The sequence below is a fragment of the Macrotis lagotis genome, chromosome 6 (genome assembly GCF_037893015.1).
Source record: "Macrotis lagotis isolate mMagLag1 chromosome 6, bilby.v1.9.chrom.fasta, whole genome shotgun sequence".
Taxonomy (NCBI): Eukaryota; Metazoa; Chordata; class Mammalia; order Peramelemorphia; family Peramelidae; genus Macrotis; species Macrotis lagotis.
In genome coordinates this window covers 188,646,049-188,666,345 of record NC_133663.1, presented here as the reverse complement: position 1 = coordinate 188,666,345, position 20,297 = coordinate 188,646,049, and the positions used below count along the sequence as shown (strand labels likewise).

At 37.8% G+C, this 20,297-nt stretch overlaps 1 protein-coding gene across 3 annotated transcripts in view; it reads left to right on the top strand.

Annotated features, from left to right (window-relative positions):
• The first annotated feature begins 284 nt into the window (after positions 1-284).
• The window catches only part of SH3RF3 (SH3 domain containing ring finger 3), a 572,589-nt gene continuing 552,576 nt past the window's right edge, over positions 285-20,297 (top strand). For 2 of the 3 annotated variants that reach the window (XM_074192143.1, XM_074192144.1), the window contains exon 1: positions 841-10,579. Coding sequence is in view for 1 of the 3 variants with exons in the window: in XM_074192142.1 (XP_074048243.1) it covers positions 285-905 (621 nt within the window). In the remaining 2 variants the exon portion in view is untranslated. Of the gene's footprint in view, positions 10,580-20,297 lie in introns of all 3 variants that reach the window. The other variant, XM_074192142.1, reaches the window with a different exon arrangement.

Here is a 20,297-nt window from a genome sequence, read left to right as displayed (position 1 = left end):
GCTTCTGTAGCCTCCGGGACCCAGCGTGTTTGGGAAGAGGGGAGGTGGTGACATCACGTCCAGAGAGCCGGAGAGGGGGCTGGACGACTCCCCCCTCCCCAGCGCTCTTCCTTGCTAGCGTTTCCTGGCTGCACCCGTTGTTAGTCCGTGGATGAAGTTGGCCGGTGTCCTCTTCTGCCTTTCCTCCGGAGGCTGGCTGCCCTGATGCCTCCTGCCAGCGGCAGGCCCGCAGGACCCCGGACTTAGGGCTGCTGCGTCCCCTGCAGCCGGCACCCCCGGCCTCCATGCTCCTCGGCGCGTCTTGGCTGTGCGCTTCCAAAGCCGCCGCAGCGCAGAGCGAGGGAGAAGAGGACCGGCAGGGCGAGAGGAGGAGGAGGAGGGCAGCGGCGGCAGCGGCGGCGGCGGCGGCGGCGGCGGCGGGGGGAGAGGAGATGGACGAATCCTCCTTGCTGGATCTGCTGGAGTGCTCGGTGTGCCTGGAACGCCTGGACACGACTGCCAAGGTGCTGCCGTGCCAGCACACCTTCTGCCGCCGCTGTCTGGAGAGCATCGTCTGCTCTCGCCACGAGCTGCGCTGCCCCGAGTGTCGCATCCTGGTGGGCTGTGGGGTGGATGAGCTGCCTGCCAACATTCTCCTGGTCAGGCTGCTGGATGGCATCCGCCAGAGACCCCGGGGCGGCGGCGGGGGAGGTGGGGGTAGTAGCTGCAGCAGCAGCAACGGCAACAGCCCCACGGCCCGGGGGCACGGTCCCTCCCCGGCCGGGGGAGGCGGAGGCCATGCCCCGGGTTCGCCCGCCTTTCACCCCGCCGCAGCCGCCGCCGCCGCCACCCTCTCCGGGGGCACCAGCGCCGCCGCCAGTCTTCGAGAGTTGGCCGCAGCCAGCAGGAGCGCTCTCCTGGGAAAGGTGGGTACCTACCGCCACCGAACAGCAAGGCTGGGAGAAGAGAAGGGCTAGAGAAACGCGAACCGCATGTACTGTGGGCTCTCTCCACGCCTTCTAACCCTATTCTTCCTTTATCTTTTTTTGTGGTTGTTTTTCCTGGGAGTTCTCAAAATATTTTTTCTATCCATTCCCACGTTTTGATTCCTGGACCATGTCATTTACTAACTTCTGAAATCTGTGCACCTGCTTTTCTTAGTCCCTACACTTCCTTGGCCCCTTCCACTCCCAACCACCTGTACTTTGAAGGATCTCTGTAGGGACACAGAAACTAAAGGCACACTTTCCCCAGTTTATAGTTCATTCCTAAAGCATTCCCATCAGTCTGGTGAACTCCCTTTTACCCTCCCCCTTTCATGGGTTCTGTCAACACCTCAACCCTTCGGGAATCACCTCCCCCCCCTCCCGCCCCCATATTCTCACTTCTGAAACCTTCAGTTGGCAGACTAAAAACAAGTCCATTGTTCTTTTGTATGGCGGGTGAATAAAGTTTTTCTCTCGGCCCTTTTCCCCTCCAACCTCCCATTTTGATGAGGTGAGTTCGTCTCAATTGTTAGTGTTTTGCTGATGGAGAGAATGTCATTGTCTGGGGCAGTTGGTTTGGTTGAAATAAAGTAAAACAAACTCCTTTTTGGAAGGAAGGGAAAGAGTTAACAGCCAAGTGACCAAAGGAGCCCTTTTGGCTGAGCCCTTGACTGGACTTGGCAGCATCTGTCAGGAAGCGATTGTCTTTTTCATGGCTCTTAGCAAGGCAGGGTTTGCATTCCCACATGGGTCGTTAGTCTGGGTTTGTGTGGCTTTCACTGCTAGTTTTTAGCCAATGGGGCCATCTCTAAATTTCAAGGCTTCTGTGAATTTGGTTTCAAAATCTTTTAGATCTAGGGGATTGTTTGCCCTCATCCTTTTTTCAGTGACACCCACCCCTGGAGGGTTCTTCTATGAAGGGCAAGACTGGGTCATGCTGATTAAATGAGTAAAAACCTCTACTGAATATTTTAAATGGGAAGAATACTTTTATAATCCATCTTTAAGAATAAAAAAGTCTCAATGCCAATAGGTTGGAAACAAGGTTTTATCTTGTTCATATAAACTGAACTGATCTTTTTATTTTTTTTCCTGAGGAATCGATATAAGGAATATTTTGATTTAAGTAGCTCATAAACATGTTATAACATTGTTGAAAATGTCATGAAATCAAATGATACAATGAAATTACTAAAATAAGAAACCTTTCCCTTCACATTCCAATCGGATTAATGTATGGTATTCAAAATGCCTGGCCACATTTTAGATAAAGTTTAAAAATGTCATTTTCTTCATATTGCCAATTATATTTCTTTCTAGTAGATGTAGATAATAAAATACTTCCTTGGTACTACCTAAAGCAAAATCAATTTTTAAAAAAATTATAAATTCATTTCCAAACTCACTACATATAAGCATAGGACCATAGTCTATTAAGTTTTAGACTTCTCTTCCTTGATTTTACATACATTATATATATTATATATAATATAAACACTCAAAGGACTATTATGGACATGCAGTTTATTTCTCAGAAGAGCAAGTAGGTGGTGCAGTGAATAGAGCATTGGTGCAGTGAATAGAGCATTGGCCTGGGAGTCAGAAGGCTGGGAGTTCAAATCTCAGACACTCAACTCTTACTAGCTGTTTGACTTTGGGCAAGTCACTTAAGCATGATTGCCTCGAATTCAGTGCCAGTTCCAATCATCCTGATTTATATCTGGCCATTGGGTGTTATGCTAAGTCACCAGCTTCTGATGACTTAGAATAACACCCCTTTACTCAGATCCAATTCACATGCTTATCATGGCATCACTTCCCTGATGCTGTGGTCTTCTTTGAAAATTTAGGACAAACATGATTATTATTATTATTTCTCAAAGGAAGCACTTATCATTAAGAAGTGTCTTCTAAATGCCTAATTTCTGGAAACACATTTTATACTATTTCTAAACTTTTAGGGACACTTGATCTGGAGCATTGGGGAGGTGAGATTGAAATTGATTGGTTTTTAAGGGAAAATATGTACTTTTTCCACTGAGTGATACTTTGATAAATATTTACAGTGACTTTATATGAATTCTCCTTGAACAGAATTTTTTATATATATGGTCTCTGAATTCTATGGTCACTGCCATGGAGATTCACCTGTAGTTTGTAGTTTTATATCCTTTAGATTTCATTCTGGATAATTTTGAAGTTGTCAGTAGAGTCAGAATGATTAGAGTAGGGTTTTTATTCAGTGAACTTGTAAACTTTTTTGTTAGGATACATATAGTTTGAATTTTGCATAGTGTTTTTTGCAGTTCATAAGATTATTTCATATATGTTATTTCTTTTGATTTTCAGAGCAAAATTATGAGGCATCCATGGCAGGTATCCCCATTTTACTGCTAAACCAAGATTTGGAAGTCAAATGACCTTAAGTATAAGGTCAAGTACTTAGTTAATAGAAGAGCTGGTACTAGAGCTATAGTTTCTGACCCATTAATTGAGTGCTGCTCTCTGGTATATGGTCTTTGGTTGTTAACTATTCTAACTTAATAAACAACAACAAAAAATACTTTATCACTCACCAGTTCTTTCTCAATAGACCTGAGAGGTACCATCCCTGAATTCTGAAAGCTTGACTTTAAGACTAATTGCACAGGAATTTATGTGATATTTCACCCATGGGGGCAAGAGGGTTATAATCTGTCTCTATTTTATCCAGTGAAAAGGATAAAATAGTTTTCATCCTTTGGTTGAGAGGTAGTTAAAGCCCAGGAGAAGTGAGGAGACAGTAAAAGAAGCACAAGTTGTTTAAAGTCTACAGGGCAACCAGCATTTCTTAAATACTTTCTGATCACCTATTTAGGGTGAATTATATCATATCACTCTGAAAGAGTAACCAGAAATGATTGCTGAATCTTGATCAATATATAAGGAATCCTGGAGGATTGTTAGAGGTGTCTAGTGCTGGAGATGATTGAAGTGTTTCCTGATTCTTGGTTTTTGCTTTTTTCCTAAAGTACATGTATTCTATAAAATGCAAACCAAGGGATTTAACATCTGTCCCCAACAAAGTTCTAGAATAAATTATCTGTTGATGGTTTGTGGGTAGTTAGTGATCACTAGATCTTGTCAGACTAGCCTCATTTGCTTTGTTGGCAGGTTAGTATTTCTAAATTTAAACTGTTTTTTATTTAAGGCAATGGGATTAAGTGACTTGCCCAAGGTTACACAGCTAGGCAATTATTAAGAGTTTGAAGTTGGATTTGAACTCAGGTCCTCCTGACTCCAGGACCAGTGCTCTACCCACCTAGCTGCCCTGACAGGGTTCTTATATGATTAGGGAAATGTATTGCACCTGCATTCAGCATAACTTTCTCTTAATATTTTTGTGGATGGCACATAAAAGTGTTAATTGGATGATGGTTTATTTAACTTGATCTGTAACTGTTTGAATGACTAGACCAAAAGAATATCAGTTAAGAATTAATGGAACATTCTGATGGTATGCTGTAGGCCTGTTTTCAGGCCTATTCTATATTTCTTTTGTATCAGTGATTTGGGTGGAAGCATAGATAAATATGCTTTTTTTAAAATTTGGAGATGACATAATTTAGGAGGATTGGCTCATTTGTTTAAAGTCAATTTCAGATCTTCATGGTTCCAAAGACCCATATTTGAGGCCTAACTTAACATGAATTTATTCTAAGTAAAGGCCAGTGTCTACAGTGAAAAAGGCAAGTATAAGCAGGAAATATTTGGCTAAATAGAAATTCATGTAAAAAAAGAGGGAATTTGTTTTGACTCTAAACTTGAATTTAGGAATCAGACCCCTCTGAGAAGCTATTATAAATTTAGACTGCATTAATAAATATATCAGATCAATGATATTATTTTCAATAGTCCTACTATAGTCTGAATTGATGAGGGGACACCAACAAATTGAAGGATTACCAGTATGATGAGGGATACAGAAAAGATGCTGAATTAGAAATCAAAATGCAGGACCATGGAAAAGATGACTTGAACAGAACATGGAACTATCTTTGCATACTTGAAGGGTTATTATGATGAAGTAGGATTAGAATTTCTGCAACATACTAGAGGTAGAACCTGGATGAAAATTATAAGGTGGTAGATTTTAACTCCATACTGGAAAGAATTTTGTAATAATTAAATTGAGTAGAAGTGGAATGGGCTGCTGATTGAAGTATTCAGTTCATTATCACTGGAGATGTTTAACTGGTGGTTAAATGGTCATTATTTGGGACACTGGTCATAAAATTCACGCTTTGGTTGATGAGTTGGAAGGAACTTAAAGGCCACCTAGTATCCCCAAATTTTAAAATGTAAATAAACTTGTTTATTCCAGGCTTGAATTTTGATACTCAGTAATACCCTGCTGGCATTGCTTTGTTAGCTATGTCAATTTGTGTTTTGTGGGAATTCTATAAACATAAGGGATTATTATTTATTAAGCAGTTCTGTAAAAGATTGTAAAGATGGTAAAAGATTTTAGCTGGAAGCCACTTTTGCATTCAAATCAAAAAATATTTGAGTGCTTCCTATATGTAAGGTCCTTTAAACAGATCTCCTTGTGTTTTATTGTTCATAAAACTACATTAAATCCTAGCGACAAAACTAAATGGAATCTCATGTTGTTTAATGGGCCCATCATTGTGAGATTGAAAACCATTCTAATAATTTGTTACTTGATAATTTTTATATTGGTCTCAGAAGGATACTGTGGGTGCTAGCTTAAATGTCAATTCCCAACCAGAGTAGGTTTTCTAATCAAGGGAGTCTTGAGAGTGGGAAAACATTTACAGTTTAAATAATATAATAAACATAAGCACTGCTTTTTTGATGTTAAGCTGACTCTGCTCTAGTATTTTTTTAATTACTGTTGATAAGAGATACTGTATTTCAAGGATGAGGATTACTTAAATGGATCAATTTGAAAAAGTAAGATTCTATCTCTGAATCTGGAAGTAAATTGTCTCATTGTTTAGTCATTGTGAACTGAAAGACAAATAATTAAGATCTGGTTTGAGTGAGAGGATAATGACTAGAAAGGACCAACCCAAACACCCCATGGAGGAGGGAGGAATCCCTAATCTCAGAATATTTTTAAGGCAAGTGATTCTATATTCTTTGCAAATTCCACATTAGTTGCTTTGACTACATTGGATAATAAACTGCAAACTGCCCTTTTAACTTTTTTCCTTTAACATTTTCTGGCCCTTATTTCCTCACACTTACCTAGGAGGAAGATTCTAGTCTTAGGTAAAGGCTGGCTTAGAATTTCTATAATCTCTTTAAGTTCAACAGTTATTATTTCAGAACATAAATCTTTAGAAGGTACTGTTTAAACCCAAGTCTTATTTTTATTTTTATTTTTATTTGCAAGGCAAATGGGGTTAAGTGGGCCGGTGCTTTATCCACTACACCACCTAGCTGCCCCTAAACCCAGCTCCTTTTAAGAATATCTTCTAAAGATCTTCGGAGAATATGAGCCTCAGAACCCATGTAATTCAACCCATACTAATCAAAAGTCAACCTTGCCAATACTAAGTCATCCTCTTACCTTTGCTTGTAATTCTATTGAGAAGGAACCCACTATTTCTTGCGGAATTACACTGAAAGGAAAGGGGAAAAGGAACAAATATCTATTAAGGCTTTCTATGAGTCAGGCACTATGCTATGTTTTACAATTTTATCCTATTTGATCCTCACAGCAACCCTGGGAGGTAGGAGCTATTAATATCCCCCATTTTATAGTTGAGGAAACTGAGGTAGACAAAGAGTGAGCGACTTGCCTAGGGGCAAACAACTAGGAAGTGTCAAAAACTGGATTTGAACTCGTTCTTCCTGACTATGATTTGGTGACATGCTATATGCATGTCAACTAGCTGCTATTAGGAATGGTAAGGACAGCTAGGTGGTGCAGTGGATAGAGCACTGACCTTGAAGGATGGGAGTTAGAATCCATCTTCAGACACTTGTCATGCATGAGATGTGTGACCTTGGGAAAGTCACTTAATCCTGATTGCCTCACATCTAGGGTCATCTCTATGTCCTGATTTATATCTGGCCACTGGATCCAGATGGTTCTGGAAGAGAAAATAAGCTTGGTGACTTAGCACAGCATCCCCTCATTCAAGTTCAATTCATGTTCTTGTCATGGCATCACCTTTCTGATGTCATGTTCTTCTTTGGGAACCAAGGATAAACTTTATCTCCCTGTTGTCATGGTCTTCTTTGAGAACCAGGGACAAACATCATCATTAGGATTGGCTTAACTGGTAGGACATTTTTCTTATATTAAACTTAAATCTATCTGTAATTTCCATTCCTTGATCTTAGTTCTGCCCTTTAGGGGTTGGAATTTATCTTATCACATATGAGGATTATTCTACTCCTGTATAGAGGAACTTGATTATTGTTTGGTGCAAATGAAGACTACCAATATCATGGATATGATGACCAGTTAACTTAGTTCATGTTTCCTAACAGCTAATGCTTATATAAATGATTTACAAACACTATTTCATCTGATTCTCACAATGGCTCTGGGAGCCAGGTGCTATTATTACTTCTTCTTTTATATATGAGGAAGTTGAGGTTGAATGAAGTTAAGTGACTTGCCTTCCTAGTATCTCACCCAGCTTCTAACATAAAATTTTCATGGTGTTTATCAAGTAGTTGAGAAATGTTTGTTGAAATAATGAATATGGATTGGTCTGGGGAATAGTCAGAAAATGGGAATAGCTCAATATATACTCACCTGGAGAAACAATTTCAAGTTTATGACAATTGAAGATGGTGTAATAGAGTTATATTTAATAAAAAGCATCCCCTTTATATATGATGTTGGAATCTCTTAGATAATCTTGAAAGGTTAGTAATATCAAAATCTGGCCATGATTAATAACTGTGGATTAGCTTAGCCCAAAGAGAGTTCATATAGAGAGTACTTGAACCTGTTGCTTTCTTCTTTTTGTCTTATCCTCTGAAATGTGCCCAATCCTCCTGATCCCTATAAGGTTGATAAAAGTGAAAGAAGTCCAAACTAATCTGCTTAAGAAAAGCAGGAGAGGAAAATAATCCTGCCCAGGGCTGCTGATTTAGTTGGTTGGCAACCCCCCCAGTACAAAACTAAATACAGCACCTTTAATCTGTTTGAGACAATAACTAGTCTACAAGTATTTAGAATTAGATTTTTTTCATGGTGTGATTGTGCAGTGTAGAATCATATGTTAATTGTTCTTACATTCTAGCTTTTCACAGTAGTCCCCCTGGCTTTGTGGAGCATGATAAAATTGTATTTAGATTATGCACTTACTTCAAATGCATGTTATATCAATTCAATCTTTAGTTTATCTTTTACTTATAATATGAGAGAGGGATTATGGAATGCAGTATTTGATATAAAAATCAGTAAGATTTTGATGGTGGGGGGGAAATGCTTTTTTTCTGTAGCTTCTCTTGCCAACTAGAGGTCAGTTTTATCAGATTTTTCTGTTGCTTGGAAGAGCTTCAGTTATTGAATTAGAAATGCATGTTTGATGTTTATCCTATTGGAATTTTAATTAACCTTAAAAGAAAAGGCTAACAGGGAAGGTGTTAGTAGCAGAGTAGGCTTTAAAAATATATGCCATGACTATGGAACTTCCTTAACTGATTGAACTGAGTCACAGTTGGAAAGAAAATGTTGTCACAGTTTGAATTTTATATAGAAGTGGTTGCTTTATCCTTTCAAACAAAAATCTTATACCCTAATGCCTTATGAATATTTAATGATAGAATAGAATAGCCCTTCTAAATAAACTAAAACTAGTCAAAAAGAGAATTGTTTCAGTTAGTTCTTTCAAATATATTATGCTTAGCAACTAATGTGGTGGTCATCTGTTTGAATAGTATATTTTGTTTTTGTCTACAAAACCTTACATACGATTAGTGAAATATACCTAATTGTAAGAAAGTGAGCAAAAGGGAGAGAGAGGAGAATAGAAACACTTTAAATCAGAGAAGAGACTTAAGTGACTTTTTCAACCTAAAGAACATTCTAAGTAGGAAATGAACACTGTGTACACATCAGAATTCAAGTTAAAAATGCACATTCAAAATAACTCATGCTTGCTCTCTTCTGCACCTATATGAAATAGGGTAAGGAGAAGAATGGGTCCTTGCTCTACCACTAAAGAAAACTTTTATTAGAAAGGTATTTCTTTTTTGAAATTTCCTGTCTACATGCATTACATAAATTTCTATATATCTATATTTTAAGAATTTTCATATTTATCTTTTAGGAATTTTGTATTTCTGGCATAAACTCATTTTAGGAAAAAAATTACAATTGGATTGGTTTGGCATTGTATATGAGCAAGCAGCAACTGTTTCTTGTTTTTTTTTAAGCTATTTTTTCCTTTCCTCAGTATCCAAAATGCATTGACAGTTTTTTTAAGCCTAGATCATTTTTATATCACATAAAAATTTATAAAAATTTTATTAGAAATGAAGCATGAACTATCTTTTTTGATATTTGAGTGTTTTCCAAGAACATGATGTTGACTTCATTGCTTATTGCTTGTGAAGCTTGGAGGGAATGACATTAAACTCCCATGTGGGTATTTGCAGTTTCTTTTGCATTTTGTATGAATCTGATTTCACTTAAGGGTTACCTCCAGAATACAGCCTCTCCTCATGTCCTTTTCCAGGAATGGCTAAGATCAACTATTTGGAGAGTCTGTTCTTCAACATTCTAAGATTTCAGGAGTATCAACAACTGTCTTTAGGATTTGTCTTTTTTTTTAATCTGTCTGAGTCCCAGGGAAGAATTTTTATTGCTTGTTCTAAGAAGAATAGGGTTCTGACATTAACAGAGAAAGCATGTTTATTCAGATGTAGGTGAAATGTTATGATCACAGATTGAATTAAATATTGACAACAATTTCTCATTCTTACTGAGAACTAATGGTCATTCTTCTGTGGCCAGTCTTTCAAACATTCCTTTTTATTTGAAGACTTGAATAATCATTGAACTAGATTATGGGAAGGTTGAGGTTATATTTCTGGAACTTAGGAGCTCTTCAATTTGCTTCGTGTACTTATAACGTCTTAAATTTATGAAGCACCTATCCTAAGGACAAAATATGTTTATATATGTTATATATTGTTTTTAGTAGATGGGGCACTCACTGCATTCGCATTTTGTATATGGAGACAGTGAAAACTAGGAGTTTAAACCACTTGCATAAAGTCACCATTATCATTGGTAGAACCAGAACTAGAACTCAGGCTTTTAGATTCTTAGTTTATCCTTTTTATCCACTGGATAATATTGTTTCGGAAAAAAAAAAGCTTTTTAGTTTCTGAATGTAGAGTCAGAAGTTAAAATTATTATGTATTAATCTTTACTTTGAGATTCTCAGAAATGCTGTTGGAATAGCTGATTATAAGAGTAATGAAATCTATGGAAAAAAGAATATTGATTTATGCAAAAAATCTTACGTGCTCCTCAAGTTCCATTGGCTATGTGTGTCCAGATGCTCCCAGAATACTTCAGCACAATGGACAGTAGCAATACATTGCAGAATGAAAGTTGGCTCAAAGAGAATCAGGTATGTGTCATGATATCTTTGTATTTAATGTCTTTGTATAGATTTCATACCTGCCTTTTGTTTATAGTAGTTTTTTAGGTTTTTGCAAGGCAAATGGGGTTAAGTGGCTTGCCCAAGGTCACACAGCTAGGTAATTATTAAGTGTCTGAGACCGGATTTGAACCCATGTACTCCTGACTCCGGGGCCGGTGCTTTATCCACTTTGCCGCCTAGTCGCCCCTGTTTATAGTAGTTTTGAAGTTAGTGCTGACTTTGACTAAGGTTGGCATATTTCATCTGTACAACTTACTTAGATATTTGATTTTGTTATAGTAGAAAGAACATGGTAGCTGAAATCAGAGGACATGAATTCAAATCCTGATTCCACTAACTTACTTATGACTTCAGTAAAGCCACCTCATGTTTCTGGGGCACAATTTCCCCATCTTTAAACTGTGCAGATTTGAATAGATGACTTGTAAATTTTCTCCCAGCTCTAAAAAGGCTGTGCTCCTTCTTTTGTAGTCTTAGAGATCACACTCCAATATCTTTCTAAATGTCTAATATGTAAAACAAATAGTCACACATATCTGATTATTATGAATACACGTTTAATATAAAAGCAAATTGTCAAGCTAAAATTTCAGCTCAACTCATTTTTTTTATCATATGATTCTAGATCTCTGTGGCTCACATATCAGTAATGCCAACTTTAAATGATTGATTTGAACCATTGGAATTTAGCGGATGAGTGACCTTTTACTAGTCACTTAATCTCTTTAAGCCTGAGTTTTCTCATGTATAAAAAAAGTGGATAATGGCTGTGATATTTGTCCCATAGCATTACTGTGAAGATTCAATAAAATAATATAAAGTGATTTGCAAACCTGTAAGCTCTACATAAACACCTTTTTGGAACCTGTTGTAGTGTTTTCTCTGTAGCTTATTTTATGTTGCTATTCTTTCTTGCCAAGAACACAAATAGGAGAATTGCGTAAGAGTATTTTGGTCTTCTCTTGGAACTCTGTTAATTACTTCTTTCCAAATCATTAAAGCAGTTATAACATATTCTTGGATTCAATTAAATTTGGGATTCCATTATTGATACTTTAAGATATAAATGCCAAACATAAATTTACAAGAACATAAGTTTCTTCCATATTGCTTAAAATCCTCCAATCAACCAAGTATTTCATGGGGAATGTTTATACTACCTAACAAATATTCTTTCGATGATCTTGGATAGACATAAACCAGAATACCTTAAAACATATTAAAGAACCATGATGAATTACACCATTAGTTTACTACATTGCTTTGGCATTTATGTGGTGCCATTTTCCTTGGAGACTAAACTGTCACTCTTTTTTTTTAGTTTTTTTTTGCAAGGCATTGGGGTTAAGTAGCTTGCCCAAGGTCACATAGCTAGGTAATTATTAAGTGTCTAAGGCCAGATTTGAATTCAGATACTCCTGACTATCTACTGCACTGACTAACCACCCCCTAAACTGTCACTCTTAAAACTTCTGTTACAAAACTCCTTTTCTTTTCTCAAACTTTCCATTGAATTTTTCTCTTTTCTATCTTAATTGAGGACTTTACTTAATATTTTATTAAGAAAGTTGAGACCATTTGTTGGGCCTTTCTTCTTTTTTTCTTCTCATCTCACAATTCCTTGACACATCATCCTACACTATTTTGTTCTTTGGTCTATTTGTAAAGACATGGTATTTTCCCCAATTGAGGACAACCATTTCTCTAGATGAACTCACCATACTCCTTGACTCCTCTTTTCTCTTTTTGTTTGATCCAATAATATCTCTTTTTTCTAATTTTTAATTGTCTCTATGTCCATTGGTTGCTTCCCTTTAGCCTTTGACCATACCAGTCTCCCTTGTCTATATAAAGAACAACTAGATCCTACCATACTTGCTAGCCTATGCTCTACATCTCTCTTCCCTTTCTTAGCCAAGCTATCATACATATAATTTATGCTATTTACTATCAACTCCTTCTTTCCCTCACTAACTAATAAATCCTCTACAGTCTGAACTGCGATATCATTACTCAACCAAAACTATTCTCTCCAATCCATTATTTGTCAAATTGGGAATAACCTTTATTCAATGCTTATTCTTTTTGACCTTTTTTGCCATATTTGACAGTGTTGACCAATTTTTCTTCCAGGCTACTTTCTCTCCTCTGGGTTGCTCTTGACATTGTTTTCTTCTAGTTCTCCTACCTGTTTAACTACTCCTTCTCAGTTATCTTGATTAGAATGTCTTCCAAGTCATGCCCATTCTCTAGGGTCATGCCTCCAAGATTCTTTTACTTAATGCTTCATCAGTTCTTGTGGATGCAATTATAGTTTCTTTGCAAAAGATTTTCAGATATATATTTATATAACCCTGCACTACCTCTTAAGCTGTTACCCCTTCACCATTATCTACCTAATAGACCTTTCAAACTGGCTGTCTTGCAAGCATCTCAAACTCTATATATCCAAAACAGAACTTACATCTTGGCCCTTTCCATTAAGTCACCTCTATTCTAAACTTCCCAATTACTACCAAGGGCACCATTATTTTTCTGAGTCACAGAGCTTCTCAACTTTGGCTCTTCTCTCACATTCATCCCAAATACCCAAACCAGTGCCAAATCTTACCACTATCTCTCACATCTTTCCCTTTCTATTCATATGCCACCACCCTCATTGAGACATTCATCATCTCATCTGCAATGGCCTAATTGATCCTCCCTGCCACAGACTTTTCCCCACTATAAATTCATCATCCACTCAGCTGCCAAAGTGATTTTTCTAAAACATAGTTCTGATTATGTGATGTTGAGTCCCACTTCTGGACTCCCTCAATCTTCCCAAGGCAAATGTTGGAGGCAAGGGAGGCAAGGGAGGCAAGGGAGGCAAGGGAGGCAAGGGAGGCAAGTACTCCATCAAGATCTCCAAGTGCTCCATTTAATCACCAGAATACAAGTGCTTAAATATCCTTCCCACACCTTAATCCACTCCCACTGCACTTAGTAAAACAAGATTCTGATGCTCAAAGGTACCAGGTGATGATAATTTACAGTATTCCCACACACAACAGTCCCTAAAATATCCCTCTTCTTGTTTTGGAAACAAAATTATTACATAATGAATGCTACATAAGTTGTAAACAAAAGTTCAAAAATAGTGTACACAAATGTCAATTTAACAAAACCAATATTCCCAAATTCCTTGAAATACATTTTATCCCCAACTTACAGACAAAGATTATAAAGTTTTTCTTTTGCCAACAAAAACTCCTTTCAAAGCAATCAAATTCAAAACCCAAACTAGAAGGAGTAACTTTTAACTCAGGTAACATTTAACTATTTCAGATCTAAATTATACACACACCCAGGAGTTTAGACACTAGCACGAACACAGAAACAACTCTCTTGTATCACATTTACCAAGCTGAGACTGATACCCTGGCCAATTCCAGATGTCAGAATATAGAAACATTTTTCCCAACTCTCTAGGTCAGTAGAGAGATGTAAAATGCCCTATAGATGTTCAAATATACACATACACACACAAAACCAATCAAGACCGGTCAACAGAAACATAAACCATGGGCATAGGCTTCATTTGAAAGAGAAAATCCAAATTTCCCAATCCCAGAAAAAAATCTTCTTCCCCTTTTTCTTAACTAATTAAACCACGAAGTTTCCCAATCAATAATCTATTGAAACACATATTTATTGCCCACCCCTCCTCCCCCAAAAAGGAAGAAGGTACGGGGGTCCCTTGATTTCTAAAATAAGTTTTTGGAGGGGAAGCAAAGCCTGTATTCCATCTGAGACATAAGCTTCGGTTTCAAAGTTCCAAAAAGGAGAATTTCCCTTCTCCCTCCCCTTTCCCTCTGCAGAGGGTGGAAGCGGCAGAGAATGAGAGAAAGTATGTGAAATCACCTAAGCGGTTAACACCAGTACAACCTGGAGTTGTCGCACCTTGTGAATGGTGGCCATCACCATAACAAACTGTCCAACAGTGCGTGACAATTTTGCTCTCAACACAAGAAGCAGGCAATGCTCAGCCCTCTGCTGCCGGAGTAAAGGTCTAGAGGCTCCAGGCTGTGGGCTGAAAAGTGAAACTAGCTGTATTCAGTCATCTACTTCAGGGTCTGCTTCACAGTCTGCATCGGGGTCTGCATCAGTATCTGTGGCAGGATCCACTTAACGTGCGTAGCTCAATCTGGCTGGCAGCTGTGGCCAAAAAGAACAGCAAGCAAGTCCTCCGCATCCAGTTCATGGCACTGGAAGGGACTCCTGATGATGAAGAAACTTTGTCCCCTGCGGCGCTGCCTCAGAGATTCCACTTCCCACTTGCTCCTCAATGCTAAAATACATGTTTCTTCTCACTTCTGCTTTCCCTAATGCTAACTTACTTTCACTGGTTCCTTAATGCTAAATACTTGTTTGTCTTCTCACTTTTGCTTTCCACCTCTTTGTTCCAACTTAAAATCAGCCCAGGGTAACACAACCTGTTTGTTACTTTTTCCAGAGTCCTCTATGCTGGGATGTTACCTGGTTCTCTTGCTTGTATCTGCTATGTCCTTATTCTGGACTTTACTCAGATAACTCCGCCTTTTTTGTCCCTTTATGGGTGCCATACGTTTACTTCCAGTTCAAACGTCATATGTTGAGTCCCACTTCTTGACTCCCTCAATCTTCCTCAGGCAAACATTGGAGGGGCGGGATACAAGTACTCCATCAAGATCTCCAAGTACTCCGTTTATTCACCAGAATACAAGTGCTTAAATAGCCATCCCAGACCCTAATCCACTCCCATTCCTTTGGCATTTAGTAAAACAAGGTTCTGATTCTCAAAAGTATTATGTGATGATAATTTACAGTTTTCTCACACAAAACAGTCCCTAACAGTATTACATAAGCTCCTCCCATCTCCTTTCTCCCTCAACTCAAACTATATTTGGCTTCCTATTACCTTTGGAATCAAATATGTTCTCTGTAAGGCTTTTTGAGCTCTTCACAACCTATCCTTTTCCTACCTTTCATATTATTCCTATACACATACTTTATGGTTCAGGAAAGTTGCTGTTCCCTATATATGATGCCTCATCTCTTATCTTTTCCCCTTTGAATTGACTTCCCTCCATGACTGGAATTTATTTCATCTTTACTCTTTTGTCCTAGATTCACTAGTTTTCCTTGAAATTCAGCTCAAGCTTTCCTTTCTACATTAGCCAGACTTAATTTTCTCATCAGTTTCTAGGGATTCTGATCCCCAAACTAACTTGAATTCTTTTTGTATATAGTTCATCTATACTAATTTATGTGCATGTTAGAATGTAAGCTCCTTGAGATCAAGGACTGTTTTCCTTTTATCTTTGTATCCTTGGCACTTAGCACATTCTCTGTCTCTAGATGAACTACTTGGAAATTGTCATCTGTAGAAGTTTTTCCCAGAATAGTGCTAATAGATCAAAATGGTCTTTCACAGGTTTATATTTGCATTCTCAGGTTAGATGAAACGATATTCTATGTTCTATGATTAATAATCCATGAAACTTACTATAAATGATTTCTCATAAATATTAAAACTATTGATACCTTGCCCAAATAATTAGACCCAGGTGATATGGACTTAGTCAATAAGATATTTTCAGTTTCAGGGGTGGCTAAGTGCCGTAGTGGATAAAAGCACCGGCCTTGGAGTCAGGAGTACCTGGGTTCAAATCCAGTCTCAGACACTTAATAATTACCTATCTGTGTGACCTTGGGCAAGCTGCTTAACCCCATTTGCCTTGCAAAAAACAACAAAAAACCAAAGACTTTATTGTTTTTGTCATTTTCTATTCAATTAAATGACTACATTGCTTTTTTTTGCAAGGCAATGAGGATAAGTGTCTTGCCCAAGGCCACACAGCTAGGTAATTACTGTCTGAGGCTGGATTTGAACTCAAGTACTCCTGAGTTCAGGGCCGGTGCTCTATCCACTGCACTGCCTAGACACCCCTCCACTGCACCACCTAGATTGCTTTTTAATAAAGCTTGTGAGTTTATGTAAGCAGTAGTATTTCTATCACTGAAATCATCAATGTTCAGACATTCACCCTATATTTCACATGTCTTTTGTGACAGGTGATTTTTGCTTGGATTGCCTTTATGTAGTTAAGCTCTTTTCCCAAACTTCAGCAATTTCTTGCCTTTTGATTTAGGAGTTGTCTGAATTTTCTTTTCTTCTTTCTGAGGATTTGTATTTGATCTTTACATGGTCATTGTGGAGATAGTTGATATTAATGACAACTCATTACTTTTTTTATCTCCATACTAGATACTCCTTTTTGATAATTTGTACTGTTCTTAATCTGTATGGTATTTAGAGGAGAGATTTATTTACTTACCAGTTACCAGGGCTTATGACAACTTTCCTGCTATAATTAAGATGTTAAAGTGATAGAAGAAATCCCTTTGTGCATAAAGGAAGAAGAGGAGACTAGGTTTCATGGTAGACAGAGCAGTAATCTTAGAATCTAGAAGACCTGAATTAAAATCCTGTCTCAAGGGGCAACTAGGTGTTGCAGTGGATAAAGCACAGGCCCTGGAGTCAGGAGTACCTGGGTTCAAATCCGGTCTCAGACACTTAATAATTACCTAGCTGTGTGGCCTTGGGCAAGCCACTTAACCCTGTTTGCCTTGCCAAAAAAAAAAATCCTGTCTCAGACAGTTGTTAGGTGTGTGATCCTCTACCTACCTCAGTTTTCTCATTGACAAAGTAGCACTTACCTTTTAGTGTTATTGTAATGATAAAATGAGATCATATTTGTAAAGCACTTTTCAAACCTTAAAGCATTATAGAAATTATATTTATTATTATTATGATTATGTTATAATTACACTGTTATGATAATGATTAGTATCACTCTTTCTCCATTATTCTTCATTCTAATCAGACATAAACCTCAATGAAATGAAAAAATGATCTGGTCTCTACTGATTAGATATACTTTGCCTGAAGAGCAGCTAGAAAAAAATGAATTTAAAAATATTTAATACATTTATATAAGAATTCCTCCTTGGTGGACAACAGAAGAATGGGGCACTTTCCAAATAGGTTATGGGGAGGTAGTGGCACCCACACTGAAGTATGGATTCATTGCAGGAAGGAAATTGGTAATTCCTATCTATATGACTGTGGGCTTTCAATTTCCTCATATGAAGAATATGGATGATAATATCTATAGTGTTTATCATTCAGAGCTATTCTGAGATACAAATTAAATGATGGTGACATTAGAGAGTTGTATAAATGATGAGGGTAATCATGATGATTTGGACCAGCATTTGTCTCCTCTAATAAAAATACAGCTTTCACAACAAAATCAACCCTACAACCAATCCAAATTGGTGTCTTTTAGTTGCCTCTGTGTCTCTATCCATTTTTGTTTCCCCAAGCTGTTGCCAGTACTCTTTCTTCAGTATTCCTTTCTGTGGGCTGAGTGTTTTCTTGACAATTGCTGGTTTGTTGGCCCTTCAAGGTTTTGATCAGCTGGCTTTGTGTTTCAGAACAGCCACAATTAGTCATCATCTCTGTCCTGCTTCCCAGTGGTCTTAGCATAGTGATGGAAGGCATTTGGGTTTATTATATATATACATATTTACCAAAAAAAAAAAAATCCAGGGAGGGGAGAAGCTCTATTGAAAAAAAAAACCTCTGGATGTCTTCATCTACATTTAAAAATAGTTTCTATCCTTTTAAAGATCTCTTAATGTAGTCTGTGGACTTGTGGCAGGTGCATTGGTTTTAAAATAAAATAAAAAATTCATGTAAATATTTGAATTCAGAATCACATGCTTTATAGATATACCCCTTTTAAAAAGTTCCCATTGTGTCTATCCAAAATGAATAGTTCTGAAATACAAAATAATTGATATCTTTGAATCTTCCTTTTTCTCCTAGTCCCTTCTCCATAATTTAGGATTTAGCTTCTAGTATAGACACTCTTCTCTTTCTGTTCTAAAGAGTCTGGCATCTCTTTCTGTTCTAAAGAGTCTGGCATCTGGTAATTTAATAGCTTCTTGATTCCAGCAGTGGGAGCTGGCACACTTATGAGTCCTTTCTTTTTAAGGTAAATTTAGCAACTGAAAGGAAGCTTTAAAATGAGATGCTTATCAGAGGATTAGACCCATTATCAAGACTCTTGAGTTGTTCTTTTGGGTTTAGAACTCCAGATTTGGTTACATCTGAATGGTATTTTAATTTAACATTGATTCAAAAGCTTGGTTAGTGAATACCTGACTTATTTCACTGCTGTTTTCCAGTCTGAGCTTTGCTTGGTTTGTCTAGTAAATAATTGAAACTGTGTTTTGAATATTCATTTGTGTGTGTCTGTGGATCAGATCAGTAAATTAAGTAAGGTTCCTTTTCAAAGGGTACTGGAGTTTAAGAATCCTCAAGGTAGTTCATCAGCAGAATGAAAGTTGTCACATTGTCTGACCCAAAGTATTACCATTGTGAAAAAATAGTAATATCAGCAGATATAAAAAATTCTGACTGGGACTGTGGAATTTTGGCTCTTAGTACAGGTAATAGATATCTTTTCAATCCCTCAGGTTCACAATTTAGGTGTTATGCTTGCCTCCTCACTATCTTTAACCTGCATCCCCTCTCCCCATCCCAGTTGTTGCCAAGGCTTTTCAGTTTCACTGTTCTCTCCCCCTTCTCTCCTCTGACCTTGTTCCCACTCTGGTGTGAAGCCCTAATCACCTCAAAACTAGATAATTATAGTAGACTGCTGGTGGATCTGCTTACCTTCTCTTTCCTCTCCAAATCAAAATCCATTTAGCCATCAAGATGATTTACTTAAATCAAAGATTCAACCAGGTTAAACCCTCTCCCCCATTTAACTCTTACTAGAAGTTTCCTACTGTTTCCAGGATCAAATGCAAAATCCTCTGACATTCAAAACCCTTCATGTTTTTCCATTCCTCTTTATACTTTACTCCCCATGTAGTCTTTCATGGCTTCCTAGTTGTTCCTCAAGCAAAATACTTTTATCCTCTCTGGATATCTTTCCTGACTGTTCTTCTTTCTTGGAATGCTCTCCTCTCTAATCTTTACTTATTGCTTTCCCTGGCTTCCTTTAAGCACTAACTGAAATCTCATCTTCCACAGGTAACCTTTCCCAATCCCTCTTAATTACAATGCCTTCCCTCTTCTCTTAATTATTTCCTGTTTATCCTATAGAGCTTGTTAGAATATATTTATTTGATGGGGCAGCTAGGTGGTCTACCAATCTTGGAGTCAGGAGTACTAGAGTTCAAATATGGCTTCAGATACTTGACACATTCTAGCTGTGTGATTTTAGGCAAGGATTACCTCACATCTAGGGCCATCTCTAGTCACCTGGATCCATATCTGGCCACTGGATCCAGATGACTCCAGAGGAGAAAATGAGACTGGTGACTTAGCACCGTAACCCCTTACTCAGATCCATTTCATGTGCATGTCAAGGCATGACCTTTCTGATGTCATGATCTTCTTCATGAGTGAAGTACAAACATCATCATCATCATCATCAAAATCTATTTGATGTCTCCCATGTTAAATTGTAGAGGGAAAGAACTGCCTTTTGCTTTTATTTTGTCTACCTAAGTTGCTTAGTACAGCTGGTCATTTCAGTCATGTCTGAACTGTCATGACCTATTTTGGGAAAGATATTGGAAAGCT